Source organism: Euprymna scolopes, chromosome 15 (genome assembly GCF_053919585.1).
Source record: "Euprymna scolopes isolate OS-2025 chromosome 15, ASM5391958v1, whole genome shotgun sequence".
Classification (NCBI taxonomy): Eukaryota; Metazoa; Mollusca; class Cephalopoda; order Sepiida; family Sepiolidae; genus Euprymna; species Euprymna scolopes.
In genome coordinates, this window is record NC_136496.1 from 1,224,857 (window position 1) to 1,249,524 (window position 24,668).

At 31.7% G+C, this 24,668-nt stretch overlaps 1 protein-coding gene across 3 annotated transcripts in view; it reads left to right on the plus strand.

Moving 5' to 3' along the window:
• Positions 1 to 24,668, plus strand: part of LOC145293687 (mitochondrial inner membrane protease subunit 2-like) — a 107,335-nt gene that overhangs the window by 33,760 nt on the left and 48,907 nt on the right. For all 3 annotated transcript variants that reach the window (XM_080140086.1, XM_080140087.1, XM_080140088.1), the window contains exon 2: positions 23,416 to 23,523. In XM_080140086.1, the coding sequence (XP_079996212.1) occupies positions 23,419 to 23,523 (105 nt within the window). In that variant the 5' untranslated portion in view covers positions 23,416 to 23,418. The remainder of the gene's footprint in view (positions 1 to 23,415; positions 23,524 to 24,668) is intronic.

Below are 24,668 nucleotides of genomic sequence, written 5' to 3' on the forward strand. Positions count from 1 at the left end.
TTCAAAAGCATCAGGATAACGAACAAATGCTTTATTTAACTGTTTAAATATTTTAGTTTCATCTCCACCTTGTTTTATCATCCTTATTACTTAGCTAGAAACTGGTGGTATAAAATCTATTTATTTTAAAGTAACGCGAGCTATTCTCAAAAACTCTGACATAATGGTTCCATAAAAAATAAAAACAGGGCAGGTACTATCTTTATGTGGCATACGCACTATTTGAAAGGGGAAAGAGTTTCTTTTATAAAATATTTTATAAAGAAAAATCCCATCCTCAATTTTTATATCTAAATCCAGAAATGTAGCCTGTTGTCCTCTGTTTAAAATTCAATTCTAACTCCTTTGCATATATAAGATGTTTATTTTTTTCGAATTGATCGTTATCGTTTATACATATAAAGTCATCTATAAATCTCTTACACCCATGAAAATTATGTTTTAGATATATAATTTTTTTTTATTTGTGATGACATATATATATATATATATATATATATATATACTCGAGTCTATGTAAATACAGATTTGCCCCAAATGGTGCAGGATCCAATCCCATTGGGATATCTATTGTTTGGAGTAATATTTTATTTCCTATTTGAAAATAACATTCTTTAATAAGATGACTTATAAGTATTTTTCAAGTACCTTTAAAAACACTCGTTTTGCTATTTTTATTTTTACACCAGAAAGCTTTAGAGTTTGAAAAGTCTATATATTTACCTTTGCCACCTTCAAAAGCTAAATCTACAGTATCATTTAATTCTTTTATAAGTTTTTTTGTGTGCGGAATTTTAATATATGGCGTACTAAAATCATAAGTCGCTATAGATTTTGCTTTTCGTCTGGAATTTATTTTATCTAATTTTTCTTTCACTGGCTGTGAATTATTTACTACCCAAAATAGATTTTTTTTTTTTTACTATAGAATTTTCTTTTCTGGTGGAACTTATTTATCAAAAATTTATATATAATGCATGTAAGGAAGACAATTTCTTTTATTAATAACATGATTAGGTTAGCAAAAATAATTTGGAGCCCCTTTCCCCCCAAAATAAAAAGGATCCAATATCCGAAACGTTTTTGTTCTTGTCTTTTAAGGGAAGTGGTGTTTTGTTTTTAAATCCTTGAAACATTTTTTTCATAACCGCAGAAACAGCAGAAAATAATATTAGGACTATTGTGAATTCTTGAAAGCAAACTAATACGATGATTGCAAGACTTATATTGACTTAAAAGTAAAGGAGTTTTCCAACAGAGGACTTGGAAGTAAAAGTTTGTTTATATATATATATATATATATATATATATATATATATATATATATATATATATACTAGCTGGACGCCTGGCATCACCCAATCGTACAATACGCTTAAACGCAGATTGCATATGTATGTATTATAGATTCAGTTCTCTATTACTTATTATATATTACTGGGAATAATTTGCCTGGTGAACTAATTCGCGAAAGAAAATTAAAAAAATAATAATTCCGTTTGTGTTTGTTTACTATATCATGTCAGCTGATATTTGGGCTTGACGATGAATGCTCTGGAAAAGTCACTTCTGATTAGTGTTTTGTTTTAAAATATACAATTGAAGAAGTGATTTGTGACTATTTGAAATGGTACCTCTTATCGTAAATTGAACTCCTTAATAAGAAAAAATTCAAATAAAATGGTACGGTGCAACCTGGCTTGAACAGGGGATCATTTGATCTGTAGTTAAATGTTCTACTACTGAGCTATATCTCCAGATGACAATTATATCCGTTTTGTTTCTAAGAAGAAATGATTTGCTGAGATTTTATTATCTCCCTTAGCCGGTGTAATGTAAAATATTCCTCCGTAACAATTCTTTCTTATCTATAAGAAAGAAATACTATATTTAGGATCGGATTTCTTCGATTTTCGATACTTATCAGATGAATTCTATACAAAACATATCTAAGAACACTGTTAGACATATAAATTACCTTTGTGTGGAATTTATAAAAGATGACTTATATAAAATGGGTTAATAAATTCCAACGAAAGAAAGATGTATATTTAAATAAGGGAGTAGTCACCAACAATGTGTATTTTTTAACATTATTTTATTATTCCGTGTCTTGGTTTTTCATTGAGAATTATGCTTGGATCATTGTAATAATGTTTTTAAGTCATTGAAATCGTTTACGTGCGTTTCAGACGGTCTGTGATGCGTCCTCGTCAGAAATTATTTACAAATGTGTAAAAATGGCGATTTTCGTGGTTAGTTTGAAGTTTTTCCAAGGGGTGGAGGCTTGTAAGTGTTTATTATACATTGGTATGCTGAATTTTTATTGCTTTTTTATTTGGTTTGTCCAGGGAGATATTGTGTACAGAAAGTTGTTAGTTGAGACAGATCATTGGTACCGTCGGTTTCAAGCCCGATAATAAGGCCCGTTTAAGGTATCCTTATCAAGCTCTCTTCAGCCAATATTCGTCTATCTTATAACCGGAAGTGTGAAGTATATATACCTCGCGAATTCACGTAATTTTTAAACGTAATTCGATATAATTAAACGAATTTTTAAGTTTTTAACCGATACCAATACAGATTTTAAAGTTTTTTTTTATACATAAGAAAAGAGATTTTAAAATTAAATTGGGTTCAAATTAAAATCGATTTATATAAGGAAATTTTTTTCGAAATTAGATCTTAAATTTAAATAATTCAAAGTTTAAATTAGGTATTACATCATCCGATAAAAAAAAAGGGGGGGGTTAACAAAACGAGATTTAAACGTGAATTCGCGAGGTATATATACTTCACACTTCCGGTTATAAGATAGACGAATATTGGCTGAAGAGAGCTTGATAAGGATACCTTAAACGGGCCTTATTATCGGGCTTGAAACCGACGGTACCAATGATCTGTCTCAACTAAAAACTTTCTGTACACAAAATATAAATACGCTCTTACAATTTGGATTTTCCTTTTAATTGAGCACTCTGCTGGAATTCTTTTTCCAAAAAAAACTAATCATATATATATATATATATATATATATATATAATTACATTAGTGAAAAGTAAAGAAAGATTTAGATAAAGGTTATTTTTGTTCTTTTCTTTTTCATTATTGCAGAATATCTTAAATGTTGAGTTTATTTTCTGTCTTTCTCTTTGGATTGGCCATTACTAGAAAATAACCAGTTCATCCGTTTGACACTTGCGCCAACAATTTACTCGTCAATACTGACGACATTCTTCTATTTCGAAACTGATAGACAGATAATTGTATGTGTGTGATTTTACCAGGAATAGATATAATAGGAATAGACAATTTGTGTGTGTGTGTATATATATATATATATATATATATATATATATATATATATATATATATATATATATATATATATGTTTATCTTTTGTATTATTACTGAATCATCTCGGACAAATGTGAACATCCATGAAGATTATTATCTTGATCTTTTGTCATCAATTTCTGACGCCATCTACTGAATCGGAGCACGGATGTCATGAGATCCTCTTTTTTCATTCTCAAAGAATGGTCGTCAACAGACATTATTCTTTTAATATTGATGCCGTCTATTAGTATCCATATGCACCGCTTGATTCAATGTTACTGTATCGATTCACCGGCCCATTTGGCGTTATGGTTAGCATTTTCATGAATGGACTAGAAGACTAAGGGTTCAATTCAAGTTGAGTTAAACTGAAAATTAAGAAAAATGGTCTTGGTATCTCTTTTCTAAGTGCTCAGCATTATAAGGTGGGAATCAAGAGTAAAGGGAGCCATCTAGGGAAAGGTGTGGCGCTCTCCCCTAAATCTCTGTAGTAACCAATAAAAAGGGAGTCACTTGATCACCCTCGATTAGTCATTTCATTCATTAGTACAAGTGTCGTTCCAAAAGAAAGGCCTCCTATTTTTTAGCTCAAAAACTAAAACATTGAAGAGCTACAACTGTAACAAAATAAATAATTGTAGCATTTTAAAAATAAAATAAAAATAAATAAGGACTGTCTGTGCTTCACACACTGTCTTAAAGGATCCCTGATGTATGTTGAAATTAAAAGGTGGGCCACTGTTTATACTTAATTCTCCTAGGCTGTCATATGTGTAGAATAGTTAACAACAAATACACTTCGTGATAACAAATATTATTTTTAACTATAATGAATAAGAATATTCGTTAATCGATTTGTGAAATATGTCTGCAAATAAATATATTTATTTGAAAAAATGTCAAACATTTATTAGAAACTGTCGAAGACACTTATTTGAAAAATTGTAAATAAACATATTTATTTAAATAAATGTGAATAAAAATTTATTTGAAAAACTAAATAACTTTATTTTTAAATATAAATAAACATTTTTAAAATGTAAATAAACCTTTATTTGAAAATATAAGTAAAAATTTATATGAGAAAAAAATGTAAATATATTTATTTGAAAACATCAGTTTACGAATATTTTTACTTATATTTAAAAATAATGGAACAGTTGTCTATATGTGTGTTTGTATGCCCATCTAAAATTCCAAAACTATAATACTAACCCAAGACCCACAAATTTTATGTTTCTTTTATCAGCATTTCTCCGGATGTATAATATTTTAAATTTAGAAAAAAAAAAAAATTCTTTGAGAGTAAACTAGGACAAGTTTTGTTTGTGGAGTTATAGGTTTTTTACTGTAATTTCAATGTAATAACGTAATAATTTTGAAAGTAAACCATGTAATTAAATATTAAATTTGCAAAAAAAAATGCTGAGTCATTCTTCAAAATCTTTCGGAATTATAATGGAATTGGAAAGGGAAAGATGCTCGGTAAGGTTTGTTTTAAAAGTGCTCTGGGACCTGCTTTATTTAGTATTAAAAAATACCGTTTGAATAAATTAATATATTCATTATCCACTCTCGTATTGGGCTTAAGCAACCTTTATTGGTGAATCATTGTGACAATTTTCAAAGTCTATGACTGCTAGATAATACAGAACATTAGCAGCGAACATTTCTTTCTTTTATATCCCAACTTCGTCTTCCTCATCATAAAATCAAATCAAATTCATACTTACCAGCATAAAGTACATCAATAGTTCATATGTAAATATTTCTTAATTCAAGCAATAATTTTCCTAATAGATTACAGGGCATTTTTAACAAGAACCAACAAACAAAAGAGATGAAGAAATAAATATACAACAAATAAATGTTACCAAATGCAAAATAAGGTACACTTTTGCCTACCTGGATAAGATTTTGTGTTTCAACTTATTTTAAAGTGTTTTTTTTTATTAAAAAGAAACCGTGTATCTTCTCTGTACACTTAGAACAAAAAAATGTCAACATTAGATGATAGAAAACATTTTTATTTTTTTATATTTCAAGTGCATATGAGTGCGTGGGAAAATAGCAGCAGCGAACGATAGCTGGCTTGCGAAGAGATTAGCAACAGCAGCAGTAGTCGAAAAACGCACATATTTAAATTAGGAAGTGTGCATGAGAAGAAAACGGGGGGGGAGAAAAATGCATCACATGTTCGAAGGAAGAAAGAGTGTAATCGAAAAAGATAGACGTATGAGAAATGGCTGTCTACGGCATGTAACATGTATTGGAGCAGAAGCAAAAGACTTTTAAGCTGGTGTCGAGATGCGGAGAAAGAAAAATAGTAATAAACGATTTGTGTTAAAAAAGAAAAGCAGAGTCGGATTTACTTATTTTTGTTTGTTCCTTTTCAACGGTGCTGGATGGCGTGGGGCTCCAAGAGAGGTTTGAACTGTAACGAACATGGTTCAAGCGTAACGGCCACATTATACAACTTCATCATCAAATCAAATTTGTATCGACATAAATTAATGTTGCCATAATTTAATGTCGACATCAAATAATATCGACATAAAATTCTTCAATGGCTCATATGTAAATGTTGCTTAATTCAGTCAAGAATTTTCATTGGACATTTTCACATATATAGATATAGGTTTCTTGCATATGGATCTAACTTTATAATTTTATTTGAGCCCAAAACAATACATGTTAAGGGGTCATAATTGGAGTCCAAGTTTAAAAAGATTTAACCGTTGCGGTCTCTACCAGATTACTCAGACAATTTCTGGTCTACACATTTCAAATTTTACATAAAGGGTATTCAGAGATAGGGAAAGCTTTTTAATCGGTTTGGGTCGAAAATTTGAGCTACCAATATATAAATGTATGTGTATGTTTGCATGTCTGCCTAAAACTTTCGACAGTCGACGGATTTTCACGAGATCAGTATCGTTTTGAAGCTCGACCCTTCAGATGATAAATATTGAAAAACATCAATTTCTTCACCTTCAACTGGGTACTTTTCTACAGGGAGGGGTCGCTTTTTTCGGCGATATTTTCGAAAAATCTTTTGATCGTCTAGCCTTAATGTAAGCCTACGTCACTTCCGGTTTGGCAGTGGTCGTAACAGCAAAGACGTCACGTTTTTTCCCCGTTCTTTTCCTCAGTGATACGGGTTCGGACCTGCCTTCCTGCTACCAGTTTTTTTTGTTTTTTTTGCTCAACACACACCTCCAAACACCCGGGCAACGCCAGGCACCCAGGCTAGTATATCTATAAAAGTAAAAATGTGTGTGTGTGTGAGAGGACAAGTCTCAACCTATATACTCAACAAATTTTTGATCTACAGGCTTGAAATTTGGTATATAGAGTATTCAGACATGTGGAAAACTTTTTAATCCGTTTTCATCCAGAAAAAGTTTTGCTAAGGGGTCCAAATTTAAAAATTGGTACGTGTGGGTCGTCGGATTTTTAACTATTTGTCAATTGTTTCATGATTGCCCAGGCACGAATCATTCACATTGTTAAAATCAAGTGGGCTTGAAAACATTTTTAAAACGTGTCAAGTTGGTCTAATGGTTATCATACTTGACTCACTGTCATTAGGTTTTGATTTCGATTTCAGCTCGAGTATTTTTTTTTTTTTTTTTTACTTACAAGAAAGAAAAAACATAATACTCGCATGCACATGTCTCAGTTTCTTTCAATTTTTTTTTTTTTTTTACTTCATTATTTTGTTTTAAGAAATTTAACATTACGTTTAATACTGGGTAACGCCGGGTACATTTGCTTGTGTATTATATTAAAGGAAATTGTCTGTGTGTTTGTATTTTTGTATACCAAGCTAAATATAAAAAAAAAAAACACTAAACAAAACCCCATAAAGTTTATAGTTTCTTGATTGACAATTGTTGCCTTGGAGATGAATACCTACATTTTAGAAAAAAAAAAATTATCCTTTGGGGGTTCTCAGTTGGGCCGAGTTTCGTCAAGGCAAAGGTCGAGTTTTCAGTGTTATTACGTACTAATTTGAAAAAAAAACAAAAAAAAACAAAAACAAACTTACTCATTCCTAGAGGACTCTGTTATAGAAAAGAGTTGCCTGTGTATGTCAACCTAGAGAGAAATGGGTTGCGAAGAGGAGAAAACGAGTTGATTGGTGAGAGGGAGAGGGGGTTAAGAAAGGGGTGAGGGAAAGAGAAGGATAGATAGAAGTTTTAATAGAAATATGTTACAACTCTGCTAGTTATATTCTAAAAAGCAATGCTTTTTTTTTTATTAACGTGGAGAGCCTTAATGCTGAATAAGGAAATTGAGCAAATGGAATCAGATGAAATAAATGCTACGCGATGATCATCGAATTAGAAGATTAACGGCTTAGAGAAAAGAGAGATTCTTCTTTTTTCTAATCTTCTTAAGATTAACTGAGTTTAATGTCGTCGTTGTTGGCTTGCAGGCGTCTATTTCCATTCTTCCACCTGGAAACGAGTCATTCATTGTCTTTTTAATTCATTCTGTCATCGTTAAGAGAATCCCTCGCCAATGCATCTGTGATGCTTAATTATTTTTATTTATTATTTTTTTTTTTTCAACGCTGAACGTGCGTATTAAATGAATTGAAACTAATGTGCGTTATTTTAAGAAATTAACGAAAATAAAAGTAATGAATCATCCAAGTTTGATTTTAGCTACGTGCAGTATGAATGGCCCATACCCAAAATTCATAAACATTTTGGCCCTTCTCCTCACTTAAAAATTCATCAAAATTCAGGAAATCAATTTTAATGACATTTTCAGTATTTAGTTAATTAATAATACGATCACAGAATATAATGACCCATTTTTTAAAAATCCTAGTGAAAACATTTTATGTGAACAATAAATAGCTTTACTAAAGTTATAGTTTTAAATACTAACAAACGCATGAATTCATTTGTGCTTTTTTGAAATATACTATAAATCATTGTAGATGTTAACAAGTAAAAATTAAAAAAAAGAAAGTATTTTGGGAACATCACAAAAAAAAAATCTTAAGTTTGTATTAATAAAATCAATATAACTAAAAGAAAAATTTTAATTTATCGATCTAACGATTGAATTTATTGTTTATTTAATATTTTCACTAAAAAAATTGTAATTGCAAAAAAATATTTAATGTGTATTCAATGATAATTTTAAGGGGAAATTTTACACGTAATTTTATAATATTTACTTTGTACACATGAAAGTGTAAACATCAACGTAAGAATTTTTTTTTATAATTTTGAAAATAAAAAAAAATGCAAAAAATTCAGATCCTGAGTCAGCAAGAAAAACATAATTTAAAAAATGGTATAATTTCTACTAACGGTTAATTTGCAAAAGTATGTGTGGACAGAATGATGAAAAAATAAGAAGTAATACATTTTTCTTTTCATATTTTAATACTATGTAATCATTAAGAAAGAATGTTTTTAACTTATTTTTTAATGAAAACTAAAATTTAAGAATAAAACGAGTAATGTAATTACTAAAATTGACTTTTTGAACAACATTTTACAAGCATGTAAGGGAGTGGTGCATATCTACCTAGGATAGGTAAAAGATAATATCGCAGAATGGAAAAATGAAACAATGACAGACTTTTCAGGAAGTGGCTCTAATAAAACAAACTTTCTGGTGGATTATGGAAGAGTGATAGTAGAGTTTGTTAACGGAGTCATATTTACTCTTACCTCCTCAAAGTGTGACTTTTTTGGGGAGAGTCAGCTGAGTTCGAATTAATGTAAATAAATTAGTAAATAGAATGAAACTGACTGATAATTTCTGGAAATACATATCAGATATTGAAATGTAGTGTGGTGCCTTTGTTCATAGTTCTAGATCTGATTGGAGAAGGGAGGAAAAAATCAACTTTTTCATTAATACGAGTTGATTTTCCTGAGAAGACCTTAATGTCGCATTACAATTACAAGAAACCTTCTTAACCATGACTAATAACAGCCTACTTAACATTCACAAGCAACATGAACTGGAATAAATGCATTGAGAACATTGCAAAGGCTGCCTCAAAGAAGGTAGGTTCCCTCTACCGTGCTAGAAAATTACACCTGAGCATATATTATATCTCTACAAAACCACCGTTTTCCCATACATGGAGTCTTGTTGCCACATCTGGGTTGGTGCATCCACCACTAGTCTCTCACTCTCAGACAGCCCTCCCCCCCAAAAAAAAGTCTCCAACCTCATAGGTTCACACACTGTCAACTAAGCTCCAACCCCTGCCCCATCGTCACAATGTTGCATTCCAGTGTTTATTTTACAAGTACTTTAATGGAATGTGCTTTTATAGACTCTCTGCACCTGTAACTCCTCGATGTATATATTCCCAACAAACTTAGAAGTCTACGCCTGTGGAACTCTCTTCCGTTTGCCTGTTTCCCACCTGACTACAACTTGGATGTCTTCAAGTCCAAGATAAACAAGTTCCTGTTGAAACGCCCCCTTAAGTAAGACACTTTATCAGATCTCCATTACTAACGATTACTACGATATTATCCCATTGATTACTGTACATGCAATAACCCTTATCCCCGAGTGGCCTCTGGGCCTTGATAAGTGGTGACTTCCTTGTAAAAAACAAAACAAAAACAACTTATGTAGCAGCACGATCCAATCCCTTCACTGTAGAGGTCCCTACATATCGGAAAACTTTCTATTAGTTTCTTTTCTTAGACCACTAAACTTTGTAATTCACTGCCTGCTTCCTGCTTCTCCGACTGTACTAACATGCAGAAGTTTAAATATAATGTGAACAGATATCGCGTTCAATTCCTTATATAGTCCCTTGTAAAAACGGTCCCAAATAATAGCCTTTCTCTCCAACTTACAATATGTCTTGTTTAGGGTGAACAAGAGCAGAAAAAAAAAAAAAATCAAATTCATTTTTTTTTTTTGTATTTTCATTGATTGAATGGACACAAATTTTGTAAGAATATTCATTTCTGTTTTGTTGAGATGAAACATTGACACGCTTTATGAAGCACTACGCTATGGGAATATCGCTTTGTAAAAACTCAATCTTAATTATAAACTCGCCATTTAGAATTGCCGGTCTTGTTTTTTTACAATCTCAAAATTTGTGTTTGTGCCTTCAAATTAGATTAATTACAAATGAACCAATTGTTAAGTAAAAAGAAGAAAAAACGGTTGTTGCATAGTTTTATAAAACGAAAACGTTGCATTTTATAGTCGATTATTTTGAAAAGTATTCCTCATGAGTTTTCTCTGGTGTTACCAGATCAGGCTGCCTGAAGATATCGGCTTCCTGGCTTAAATGCATCAAACATTGATGTTATTGTTCTTTTCCTTTCCCTTTGCAAAACTCAATCATATTCTGCAAAGCCCCCACCCCACCAAAAAACACAACCATTTTTGTCATCTGACAAAGGAGGGATTGGATCTGGTAATTCATTCCCATTCGTCCATTTGTCTGTTCGTTTGTTCGCACTTTTCTGAATAACCACCCCTTGGATATTTTAAAATTTTGCACAAGCATTAGTCATGGTGAAAGTAAATTTTTGACAGAACGGCTTTTCCGGGATAACTATGGTTGCCCCCACTTGAGAGTATTATAAGGGTAAAATTGTTCCCAAATCATTCACTCGTGGAAAGGAACCCTGCATGCTCGGTTTATTCTCTACAAAACAACCAAACCAAACACCATAAATAAATATTTTAAGCTATAAAGAATTTAAAGCATAAAGCTTTTTTCTAAACTTAACAGATTCGGCATTAAATAACCTGCAAAAGGTTGATATGCCGTAAACCAAAGCAACCAAACCAAACATCCTGAATAAATATTTGAAGATATAACTCATTTGAAGCATACGTATAATTTGGATTCTTAGAACGACTTTTCTTATCTTGAGTGTTATTTTTACAACGGTTTGGTTAATGTAACTAGGTATATCTTGTTGAACTTGGGAGTCTTTTTGTCAAACTGGGCAATATCTAAATTTCAATTCCCATCATTCCTGTAACGTCAATTCCCATCATTCCTGTAATGTCAATTCCCATCATTCCTGTAATGTCAATTCCCATCATTCCTGTAATGTCAATTCCCATCATTCCTGTAATGTCAATTCCCATCATTCCTGTAATGTCAATTCCCATCATTCCTGTAACGTCAATTCCCATCATTCCTGTAACGTCAATTCCCATCATTCCTGTAACGTCAATTCCCATCATTCCTGTAACGTCAATTCCCATCATTCCTGTAACGTCAATTCCCATCATTCCTGTAACGTCAATTCCCATCATTCCTGTAACGTCAATTCCCATCATTCCTGTAATGTCAACTCCCACCATCCCTAAAATTTAAAGGAAGAAATTGTCCGTTGCCTACAACAATAAGCAAAAGCAATATGTAGTAACAGCAATGCATATCAAGAGAAGATGGATAGTTTAAGAGACCCCCACCCCCACCTCCACCAAAACAACTGTCCAGAGAGTATGACATCAGTTTGAAGAAATCTAGACATTACCTTTAGGTTTAGGCATAGATAAATAGTGGGAAAAATTATTGATAGTGGTTTCAGTTAGACGAGTGTTTTTTGTGAAAGTTTAGCAAGGGGGGAGCATAGATTGGAGCTCAGACAAGCACTTGCCATGAAAATAATGATAGAGCAAAGACAAGCTCGCAATGTTTCTTTTGTGGGAAAGAAGTTGCAGGGAAGAAAAATAGCATCTCCTACTAGATTTTGAAGTCGATTTTGAACTTTGTCAAGGCAGGATAAGATGTTTCTAACAGCTTTTGTCCAGATGTGATAACAGTACTCCATCTTTGGACGTACTTGGTTCTTATACAGATAGAAAATTGTTGGAAAAACTTCAAAGAATATATAATCGATATGAAATCGGGACAATATTCAGGAGTGATTCAACTCTCCAGAACAATCTTGTGTAAGTTAAGCCCCCTACAAAAAAGCAACTATCCAGAGAGCATGACATTAGTTTCAAGAAATCTGGACACCACCTGAAAACTCATCGAAGATTGTATACCATACATGAAGGGCTTGTTAGAAAAAATTCCAAGAATATGTAATTGATATAATATCAGAACAATATTCAGGAGCAACTCTACTCTCTAGAAGTATCTTGTGTGAGTTAAGCCCCTGACAAAAAATCCTGTCTAAAAAAACTGTATGAGATTCCATGTGGATGTGGAAAACTATACATGCTGCCAACTAAAAGTATGGTTAGAAGAACATCGAAAAACCGTAATACGAGGAGAGATTGAAAAGTTTCTTATGTAATAATGTATGGAGGGAAAAGGGAAACCATCTACCTTTATGAAACCAAGTAAAAATCATAGATAGAGAAGAACGCTGGAGAGTAAGATGACTCTTAGATACAGTGAATATGTTGGGCGACAATCCACTACTAAGCAGAGCTAATATAGAATTTTACACAATAAAGGAACCATTAACTATAAATGATAGATAATAAATATACATCGTAATAAGTAGGTAGTACTATTAGTATAAGAAAAAATACATGTAACACTATTTCAAATCTCAGGCGACATTAAGCTACTTTGCTAGCAACCGTGGTGAGTCAGGTGTCATTGACACTGGTTAAAAATTCCAGATATCCTCAAATTCTGTATATCAGAAAAAATGAATTTTTCAGTAAAATACAACTGACAGTTGATGATAAAAAGTCTTGCTGATGTCCATAGAAATCTCAGCAGTCAGCCATATGTCTTATGTTCAAAGAAAATTTTAAACAAGCTTTGTTTTTCTTTGTTGGTTTAGTTTCAATAGCAATATTTAAGAAAGCAGAAAAAGATTGTCATTTTTTGTTTTGTTGGATTGAGGCTGGCGAATTAGTTTATCTGATAACCGAGTTCCTTAATTTTTGTTTTCTTTCTTTTTCTTAACAAATTTTCGAAGAAAAGAGGAGAGAAAGAGAAGTACTATATACTAGTCTGGGTGCCCGGCGTTGCCCGGGTGTTTGTAGGTGTATGTTGAGCTAAAAAAAAAAAAAGTTGTAGTACGCAGGCAGGCTCGAACCCATGGCAAAGGTGGAAAAGTGGAGGTGTGTGTAAGGGTGTTGGTTGAGCAACAAAAAAAAAAAAAAAAATGGAAAATTGCGAGCGCAAAAAAAAAAAATGGTAGGCTCGAACCGTACCACGAAGGAGGAAAAAGACGTGGAAAAAAAAAAAAAAATATGACGTCTTTGCTGTTGCACCTATTTCCAAACCGGAAGTGATGTAGGTTTAATTAAGGCTAGACAATCGAAAAGAGTCAATAACTTTCGAAAATATCGGCGAAAAAAGCGACCCCTCCCTGTAGAAAAGTGACCACTTGAGGGTGAAGGAATTAATGTTTTTGGCCAATTTTCAATATTTGTCGCCTGAAGGATCAAGCTTTAAATGATACCGATCTCGTGAAAATCCCGTTGCCTCTGTTGAAAGTTTTAGGCAGACATACAAACATACATGCATACGTACATACATACGTACATTTAAACAGACAGGTGAGATTTATATTATAGATGTAGTGATAATATATAATAATAGTTATGTATAATGATATGTGGCAGGATTGTACAACTAGAAAACAATAGGTTTAAAGTTTTTTCTAAAATTCATACTAGAATTGTTCGCAAAGACCTTAATAGGGTATCTATCTATTTGGTCGGGCTCCTTGCCCGGACCAATGTGACACTCTCTCTCTTTCTTTGTCTTCCATCAGCTGCCTTAGATCTTCAGGATGACAGCTGACGTCGTGTGCAATTTGCTGTGAGTCCACAGCAATACATTTCTGACCATCTTTTGCTTGATCCTCTGACACTGACCAGCAAATTGTAGACATCGCTTCCTGATGGTAGTTGATATGGCAGGTAGGTTGCCACCATCAGGGGGCGACGAGTACTTGGTAAAAATTCAGTTGTAAGTTACACTTTTTTGGAGGTTGATGGTTCAATCCTCAGTGAGGGTGACACGCAAAAAATACAATTGCGGATTACTTCGTACTACTACACAAACAGAACGAGGGCATGCTAACACCATGGATTAAATAAAGGGCTCTGTCCAAAATTCCATGCAGATTTTGGAATACGACAGAAAAATTCCTTAGTTTGACAAGATACACCTGAAGAAGGCTGAAGATTACATCGGCCGAAATGTTGGAAAAATAACAAGATGAAAACAGATCTGAATAATTCAAATAATATGAAAACGTTTTTGTCTATCTTTCTTGATAGGATTTTTCTAAGATGTAACTTCAAAGTCATGCGGATTAATGAAATCCATCGACTAATCCATCTGGATTATCTGCTTTTGAGACATTGTAATCAACAAAGATACTTTCAGAGAAAGGTCGTAGAGGGGAGAGGGAGGGAAAAGAAAAACTGGGAGACTGAAGGAAGAAGAAATAATTGAATTCATTTCAAGGGGTTGTTTATGTTTTCAAATCTAAATTTGTGATTTTACTTTACTATCTTAAGAAGGAAGGATAACATATAGTTCCGTTTTGAAATTGTTGAATGTTTGAGTTGAAGAAAAAATAATGATTTTCAGATCGCCAAGTTCACCGTGTCAACGCACTCGTAGCAAAAATTTGTCCTGCTCTCTTTTCGACGTTCTCGCAAACAAGCTTTCTTCAACTGACACTAGATTGCAAAGTACTCGGCACCGACGTCGAACCGATAAAAATAAAATCGTCCCCAATTGAAGAAATGCTGGCTTTTTTTTTTATACTGTCGAACTCGGCCGCGTCTCAATTTGCATAAGACGTTTTTGTCTCGTGTCGGCCAGATTTGGAGTTTAAAACTTTTTCTCTTTCTTTTCTTAAGCGAATAACACCCACACGAATCATACACACCTACAATTTTCTCTACAGCCATCTTGGAACGTCTTTGGGTATAGCTAAGAACCAGACCAACATTTAATATGAATTGTTGAGGTATAAAAGTTGTTTTAGTGAAGGAGAAAAAAAAAGGAAGCATATATAATGCATGTATAATAAAAAGTGAAGTACATTTTTTTTTTTTTTTTTTTAAATTCAATTTTCACCCCAAACAAGGCACAGTGCCACTTTGAAGTAGAGGGTTACAATCGGGCATATAAGTTGCAGGGGTATTATGAAGGGAGATGAGTAGCAAGATGTCTGTTCACATTACACTTGAACTTCTGCATGTCAGTACAGTTGGGAAAGCAGAATCCCGGAAGGGAGTTCCAAAGTCTAGCAGTTCTGGGGGAGAAACTATTCGAGTAGAAGGATTTCTTACACCTGGGAATCTCTACTATGAAGGGGTGGGATTTATCTGCTTGTTGGGTTTGTCGGGGGTATTCATATCAAGGAGGTACAAGTGCGTCAAGAGTATTCACCATTAAAGTACTTGTAGAACTGGCAGAGGGATGCAACATATACGAAACATGCATGTATAATAAAATAAAAATAAATGAAACACGGAAGAAGTAGAAGGGTCACCAGTTAGTAAGTGCTATCTAAAAAAATGAAGTTTTGTAAAAGAATTATTGAGAAAAACGAAATTTTATAACGCGTTTTATACAAGAGATAAGAATGTAGCAGTTATTAAACGTTCATCGTGTTAGATTATGTGCTTGAGTAAATAAATTTGAATGAATTGTGGTCACAAGAGTGAATAATATGTTTAAGTAATATATGTGAGTGTTTGGCAGTGTGGCATTGTGTAGGTGTTTGTGTTGATTTACCTTGTTCTCGTTGGTGCATGTATAGATGTGCACAAGTTCATGAAGGCTGATTATGTGAGTCATTGAATCCTTTCTGACTCATCCGACCAAGGTGGGAGAGTGGGGGTGCAAGTTATAGAGTGAATAACAGCCAGATGTGAGTTATACAGGGTGGGGTATAAATACGGTTACAAAATAAAAATCAGATTTATCTCAACAAAATAATTTATTACAAAACCCAATTGCACAAAATGGTTAGCAAATACTAAAGAAACAATGTCATAAGTATTCAAAATGTTTCCCTTGAGCCTTCACTACACTACAAAGTCTTTTGTGAAAATCATCTATAGGAACACTCACCACATCTAAGGGTATTTTCTCCCAGCATTTGTTCAATTTTATCCTAAAGGTTTAAATATTTTGACAAGGAGTAGAGCAGGCTTCACTCTCTAGAAATGATCACCAAGAATAATCAAGAGTGTTAAGGTCAATTGATGAGGGAGGCCATTCTTCTTTGCTGATCCAGGATGAACAATTGTCTCTACACCACTGCTGTGTTGCATGAGCAGTGTGGCTGTTACTATCTCATTGATTACTGTACATGCAATAACCCTTATCCCTGAGTGGCCTCTGGGCCTTTATAAGTGGTGACCTACATGTAAAAAAAAAAAAAAATCCATGAAAATGATGTTATTGAGCATGCCTTCTCTAATATGGTTTAACAAGTGTCGACTTCTGATGAGTCTCTTTGCAATTGTGAGTGCAGAGAGAAGTTGTCGCTTTTGGAGCTTATAAGATGGCATCTGTAGGTCACTTCGACATATTCTTTGTGTAGTCCTTGGTGATTGTGCTTCCTTTGCCATTTTGTCTCATAGATCTTGGATTTTGCCTGATTTTTTCCCCTAACATTTTTTTGATGAATTTAGGTCTTCTGGAGGTGCAGGGACCTAAATTCTATAAAATAAAATCTATGAAATGCCCACCTTGGAAAATTTCGAACATGAGATGTTTAATATGATTAAAAATTAAAAATGAAAAAGAAATCTGAATATTCCAATCTTACAATCACCAAAATAAATAAAACATTTAAAAAATATGTAATGATCCCAATTTAATTGCTGTAGCTAACAAAACTAAGAACATTTACAGCATGAGTTGCAACACTTATAATAATTTCATTATGAATGAACTGAAAAAATTGCAAATGAAGACATATCATAAATGCATCTGCTTTGAACATTTGAAATTAATATACATAATAATATTGAAGTTTATACTTTGAAATGCTCAAAATTTACTTTAAAGAAATACAAACCCAACTTTGAAAATAACTCTACAATAAGATTGATCTCTCCTTGTATTTCAGATATTAGTAAAAAGATTTTAGATAGAATATTGCCAAAAATGAAATACAAAGTAACTCATAATCTATGGTCTGTATCGGAGGAGGTTCTGAGTTCGTTTAATACATTACCCAAATGTACGAATAGTAAGTTTATAATGTTTGATATTGATTCATATTACTCATCAATTTCTCCAAAATTGTTAGATAAGGCATTAGAACTTGTGATAACTGAAACTAATTTTACAAAACTAGAAATTGATATAGTAAAATTAGTTAGAAAAAAACATTAATTAAATATGACACTAATACTAAACTAGAAAAAACAGAGGATTAAACTTTGATACTATGATGAGTCTCTGGACTACGATGGACTTGCTAGGTCTCTACATTCTTAAAGAGTTAGCTAGAAAGATGCCAAAAATAAGGGGAGAGAACTCTATAAAGATGATGCACTATTCTTTTTCAACTCTGGTAATAGAAATTTAGAAAAAATTGTACAAATACTAAATAATTTCTTTAAAGATATTGACTTAAAAATAACCATTGATAAAAATCATAAGATAGTAAATTTTTAGATGTCACCCAAACTTACATCTGAAACTTAATCAAACACTGTTTTATATTTACTATAATTCAAACAACCCAATCTCAGCAAAGAAAGTCATTATACTTAGTATATCAAAAAGAATATCCGGATTAATCGGTAAAATAATATAAAAATAAGACTTATAAAAATAATTTTGAAGAAAACAAGAGAATCTCTCAAAATAATATTGGAAATAAACAGAAAAATAAACATAGAAATTGCATTTGGTTTAATCCGTCTTATAGTGTACACATATTAAATAATTTGCCGAAGGAATTTTTGCAAATTATTAACAACAAATTTTCCAAAAGAAACTAATCTAGGAAAAATCATAAACCAAAATAATGTAAAATTATCTTTCTTCACAGCCACTAACTTAGTGAAAATTATAAGTTTTAATAGTGCAAAATAGACAAAAAAATTAATGAAGGAGGTTTCTTAACAAATCAAAACATTGAAGAGGAATCATTTTGCAACTGTAGGAATATTGACGAATGTCCGTTAGAAAGTAAATGTCTCATTTCTAATATAGTATATAAATGTGAAGTAATAGATAATAATAATAGAACCATTGGGGCCACAGAATGTCGATTTGAAGAAAGATTTAATAACTATATAGGATCTTTTAAAATACCATTAGTAAATAAGTAAACAACATGATTAGCAAAATGGATAAGGTAATTAAGAATCAATAACATTGAGTACAGATTGAAATGGTCTATACCAGGAAGTGCTAGTAAATACTCACCAAATAAGTCTGGCCGATGCAACCTTTGCACTCTAGAATCATAGCATATAATAATATCTAAAGAAAGCCTTCTAAACAAACGACAGGAAGTAATACAAAATTGTTTACATAGATCTAAGTATACTTTGTCTGATTAGGTGCAATGAGAATAAAAAGATATATATAAGGTGCCTCCTTAGGAAAATATTCATGAAACAAATTAAAATAAAAATTTATAGAAATCCTCATCAAGTAGTGTCCTGCCTGGTACATGTATTGACGGCTATGGCTCTCCCTCTATCTCTCTCTCTCTTGAGGCATTCATGAATTTATTGTTGCTCATCATTTTTTGATGTTGCCTAGGTATTCAAACTGTCAGCATATGTTTCTCGCTATCATCCTCCACTTGTTCTACCCTCGATCTTTTCTGTTAATCTAATCTGTCCTATTCTGCTTTTTCTGTAGACATTGCCCATGAACCTCATTTGTCTTATTAGAGACCTTTCTGTGCTTGCTATTTCTAATGCCTCTTTGTTTATTTTCTTTTCTGTCCAAGATATCTTCAAAATTCTTCGAAGGAACCAATTTCAATTGCCTCTAGTCTCTTCCTTGTGCAGTTGGTGATTGTCCTACACTCAAAACCGTATAATAGAATAGGCCATACATATGTTCGGAGTGCTCTTATTAGAGACCTTTTCGTTTTCCATTTCTAATACCTCTTTGTTTGTTTTCTTTTCTGACCATGATATTTTCAAACTTCACCTCAAGAACCCAGTTTCAGTTGCCTCTCGTCTTTTCCTCATGCTGTTAATAATTGTTCAGCACTCAAATGCATATAATAGAACAGACCATACTATGTTCGGAGTATTCTGAATTTGGTGTCTATTTTAATGTTTCTGTTGGATTGATGATAATCTCTTGAAGGCGACTTTGGCTGTGGTTATGTGACTTGTATTTCAGTTGTACAATTTCCATCAGATGTGATCCAGTATCCCAGATACTTGAATTTATCAACATACTATTTTTGAGATGTTTAAAGCAAGTCCTTTGTTTTCACTTGGTTCCGCCACAGTGTTGGAGGGTCTCTTCGGATTGTGCTATTAACAGTGTCGTCTGCATACCTAAGATGGTTAATGTTGTGTCCACCCAAACTTATTCCTTTGATGTGCTCGATTTCTCTCAGTATATTTTCGCTTTAGAGGTTGAATAAATCTGGTGACAAAACACACAATTGGCGGACTCCTCTTCTTATTAATGTTTCCTCACTGTGTTCTCCGTCTATTCTAATTGTCGTTTTTTGTTTCCAATAAAGGTTGCTAAGAATTCTAAGGTCTTTCCCATCAATCTCTTGTTTATTTAGCGTTTTGAATTGGTCTTCATGTCTTACTTTATCAATGGCTTTTGAGAAATCGATAAAACACAGGTCTTTCTGCATCTCTATATTCATCTTTCTGCATCTCTATACATCATTCTGTCAGCATTGTCATTGTGAATATGGAATTTGTTGTTTCCTTAAAGTGGTAATTGAAAGTCAATAACCTAAATAACTAAAGCAAATGTAATAATAGATTGATAGCAATTAAAACATTAGTTATAATCAGATATATCTATGAAATAGATTAGAACATCAAACAGGGTATTATATTTTACAGTGTGTAGAATTTAATTTAAATTTGATAACTATGAGTTAATAATTTTATTTTTAAATTATATAAATAACTATCAAGTTAACATATGGAATGGAGGGTGTGGAGCTTGAAATATTCTAATTATTGGTCTGATTGCAATATTTAGACATGTTAACTATTAGTTGAAAATATTAAAATTTCAATTTATAATAGAAACAAAAAGTAAATAAATGTGGGAGAAGATAAAATATTATGTTATAATAACAATATTAATAATCCTAATATAATAAATTAGAATTAAATTTGAAAATTAATTCAAATAAGAAATTATATGATAAGTGTATTTTAAAAATAAATACAAGTGGGAATGTGATTTATTCAAGTGAAGTAAAGTTTGGAAATAATTATTAAATTTGATTGAGAATATTTGTACAAAATAATTACAGGTTGAAAAAATAAAGTGTTAGAGCAAGACTTTCCAAATAATTAACTTAAAACAAAAAATAGTAATTAGTTAATGAAATAAAATATTAAATAATGTTACAAATATATAATAGCTCACATTAAAATAAAAGTAAAATATTCCTTTATTTTAAATAATATGGTAATAGTAAAAAAAAGCAAATTAAAATCAAATTGAATAAAATATACAGATTAATGGATATATGATGGATGGAATCGAAATATGTCAATGGTAAGCAAAACTAAATAATCCTAATACAAAAGTATAGCTTAAAGGATATTGAATATTTTATTATCATGGTATACTTTCAGGAAAAATTTAAAATAATGTATTACATATAATTTTAATATATTAAGAATACAAAAATAATTTTAAAATTGCGGTATATTTAAATTTAATAACTTAAATTAGAGGCAATATAATTATGGAAATAAATCTAATAGACATACCAGGTAATCATTGATTTGAAAATTATAATTTAAGTCAGAACATAAATAAATAAAACTCATAAGCATAGATTAATTTATATTGAAAATGTTTTTAATGTTAAAATTTAAATAAATAATATAATCAATAAAAAATACAAATTGAATTAATAAACAAATAATATAAATAAAATAAAATAGATAATCATATAATTTATTAATACAGTTAAAACTCAGATAATCTAAAAAATGAGATTAGATAAAGGGAAATAACTTACTTTAATTAGGAAATAGGTTGTCGCCCTTGAACCTACTAGTCTAGTGTCTGACGTTGCCCGGGTGCTTGGAGGTGTGTTGAAAAAAAAAAAAAAAAAGTGGTAGTAGGCAGGCAGGCTCAAACCCGTACTACAAAGGAGGAAAAGAACATGAAAAAAAACAAAACATGACGTCTTTGCTGTTGCATCGATCACCAAACTGGAAGTGACAAAGTTAAGGCTAGTCAATTGAAAAGAGGGGATGACTTTTGAAAAAAAAAAGTCTCCTCCCTGTAGAAAACTGCCCAGTTGAGGGTGAAAGAATTAATGTTTTTTAGCCAATTTTTTTATATTTGTCATCTGAATGGTCGAGTTTCAAAACGATACCAATCTCGTGAAAATCAGTCGCCTCTGTCAAAAGTTTTATGCATACATACATACATGATGATGATGATTGCAACGTCTTGTCAGACGAGTGCCACTCCCTCAGACATTTGAAATCGATGAGCCCAAATGTCTGAGGGAGTATCTATACAAATATGATGTTACAGGGTCTTAGCTTTGTACGACAGCTAAGTCTCTCTCTCTCTCTCGGTTCAAAATGTTGAGATCCAGCAACAAGCAAGAGCAAGATAGCCAGCAACAAATTAAACTGCAGACCAGCTTAATGCGGGTACTGGTCTTCCGCTTTATGGTTTTTTAAATCAGAGATTTGCTTCTCCTAGAAAGATTGCCTTCACCACGGCTTACGGGAGCCCTCTCTACCCCAATACACATATACACACACAGAAATATACACGGTGCTAGTTGGCCGTTGACCCAGAAAAGAGTTCATTCGCCCTTTGGAAGGTCTTGTTTTTAATCCTTCAGAGAGACTAGCCGCCCTCCTCACCAAACAAGTCTGGTGGGGGAACCAGTTTAGTCGCCGGTGACCCGACCATGAGGCAGGTAGTACTGGGTTACATGGTACCAGTAGCATATGACATGACCTGACATAAACATACATACATACATACATTTAAACAGACAGGTGAGATTTATATAATAGATGATAGGAAATAGTGAGGAAATCTCTTAAATTAATGTTAAAAATGGTTAATTAAAAATAATTAAATAGCAATAAAAGAATTCTGGTTAAAGTAGAAATAAACTTAATACAAATATTTATATATGCAATAAAATAAAATTTAGGTCTAATCAACAAAGGTTACTAACATAAACAAATCAATAGACTAAGTAATTAGTTTCGTATAAAAATAAATATAAGTACATATTATACATTTTACAGTTATCAGTATCATCTAAGTATATATATATATATATATATAAGTATATATATATATATATATATATATATATAAAATAATTATAAATAATAAATTAATAAAATATTTTTATTAATGCATATCAAAATGAATACAATATATGAATATGGGAATTTAAATTTAGTAATTTTATTTGAAAATTTAAAGATGGTGTGATAAAATGAAAAAAGGTCATTCCAACTTCTCTCCCAATTTCCAGATTTTGTAATCATGCCCATATTTTCTTTTAAAATTGATAAGTGCTTTTTCTTCTGATGATTTAAGGGTGAAATAAATTCAATAATTGACATAATAATCAAATGAATGATTTTGTGCTATCAAGAATTATGCATGTCAACTTAAAGAAATAAACGGTGAGATGGTCAACATCTTTAAATTTGGAATATAGACTTTTGTCATTTATTTGTATATGCTCTGTAGTATATTAAGCTTCATAAATTAAAGGATTGGTATAAATAAAATGTGAAATATAATCGAATAAACATATTTCCAAATATATATATATATATATATATATATATATATATATATATATATATATAATATGTATATAGTAAAATTTTTAAATAACCATACGAAATGTCTTTGAAATCATGTTAAGATTAAAATAATTTATTTCATTCTTTTGTTTTAGGAGATGTTGCGCGTTGTACTTGGCACGGCCACTTTTGTTGCTCCTGTAGTAATTTTTTTTCATGACAACATTGGATTTGTAGCCAAAGTGGAAGGGGCCTCAATGCGGGTAAGAATGATAATTTCTTTTTTTTATTTTGTCGTTTTTTTTTATTTTGTCGTTTTTTTTTTTTATTTTGTCGTTTTTTTTTTTTATTTTGTCGTTTTTTTTTATTTTGTCGGATTTTATTTTTGTCGTTTTTATTTTATTTTATTTTTTTTTATTTTTTTGTTTTTATTTTATTTTATTTTTTTGTTTTTATTTTGTCGTTTTTTATTTTGTTTTTATTTTGTCGTTTTTTATTTATTGTTTAAATTTTGCCGTTTTTTATTTTTTTTTTAATTTTGTCGTTTTTTTTATTTTGTTTTTGTTTTGTTGTTTTTTATTTTGTCGTTTTTTATTATGTCATTTTTTATTTTGTTTTTTTATCTTGCCGTTATTTTTATTTTGTTGTTTTTTATTTTTATCCTCTTTCTTTTTTCTGTCTTCCTTTCTTTCTTTTTTTTTTTCTTTTTAAACTCTCGTTTACCTCTAACAGGCATATCGCCACTTGGACATAAGGGGCTACTAATTGGGACCATGCCTGGTAAAGACTAACAAGATGTTGGTTTACATTACATTTAAACTTTTGCATATCGGTACAGTCATGGAAGCAGATAGCAGGAAGGGAATTCCAAAGTCTAGCTGTTTGAGGGAAGAAACTATTAGAGTAGAAAGCTTTCTGGCATTTAGGGACCTCAACAGTGAAGAGGTGTGATTTTGTTGCTAAGCAGGTTTGTTGGGATATGTACGTTATTTGTGTTATGTATTGGCCTCCCAGAAGATGCTGAGCTGGCCTGGCCTTGCTTATAGTCGATTTTAAGATTATTATTAGTTAAATGATCCAACGAAAACCAATGTGTCAATGTGATTACGCCGCCAGCTTAATTCATGATTTTATCCTCCCAAAGAAAACAATGGACTTGGAGTTCCTAGAAACAATTATTACGTGACCTATTTGGGCCAAACAGATCTCTTTTTCAGAAGAGATGGAAATACCTTGATATAGTTAAAGAGGACTAAGATTATTCGACGTTTGTGGTGACAGTAAATAAACAATTTCAAGTTTTTAGATTTAACCACAGACAACTTCAAATATCTTATTTTCACGTAAGGTTTGGTATCAGCAGAAGATGTTGAAATTAAATGCTGCATGTGTAACTTAACTGGAGAAC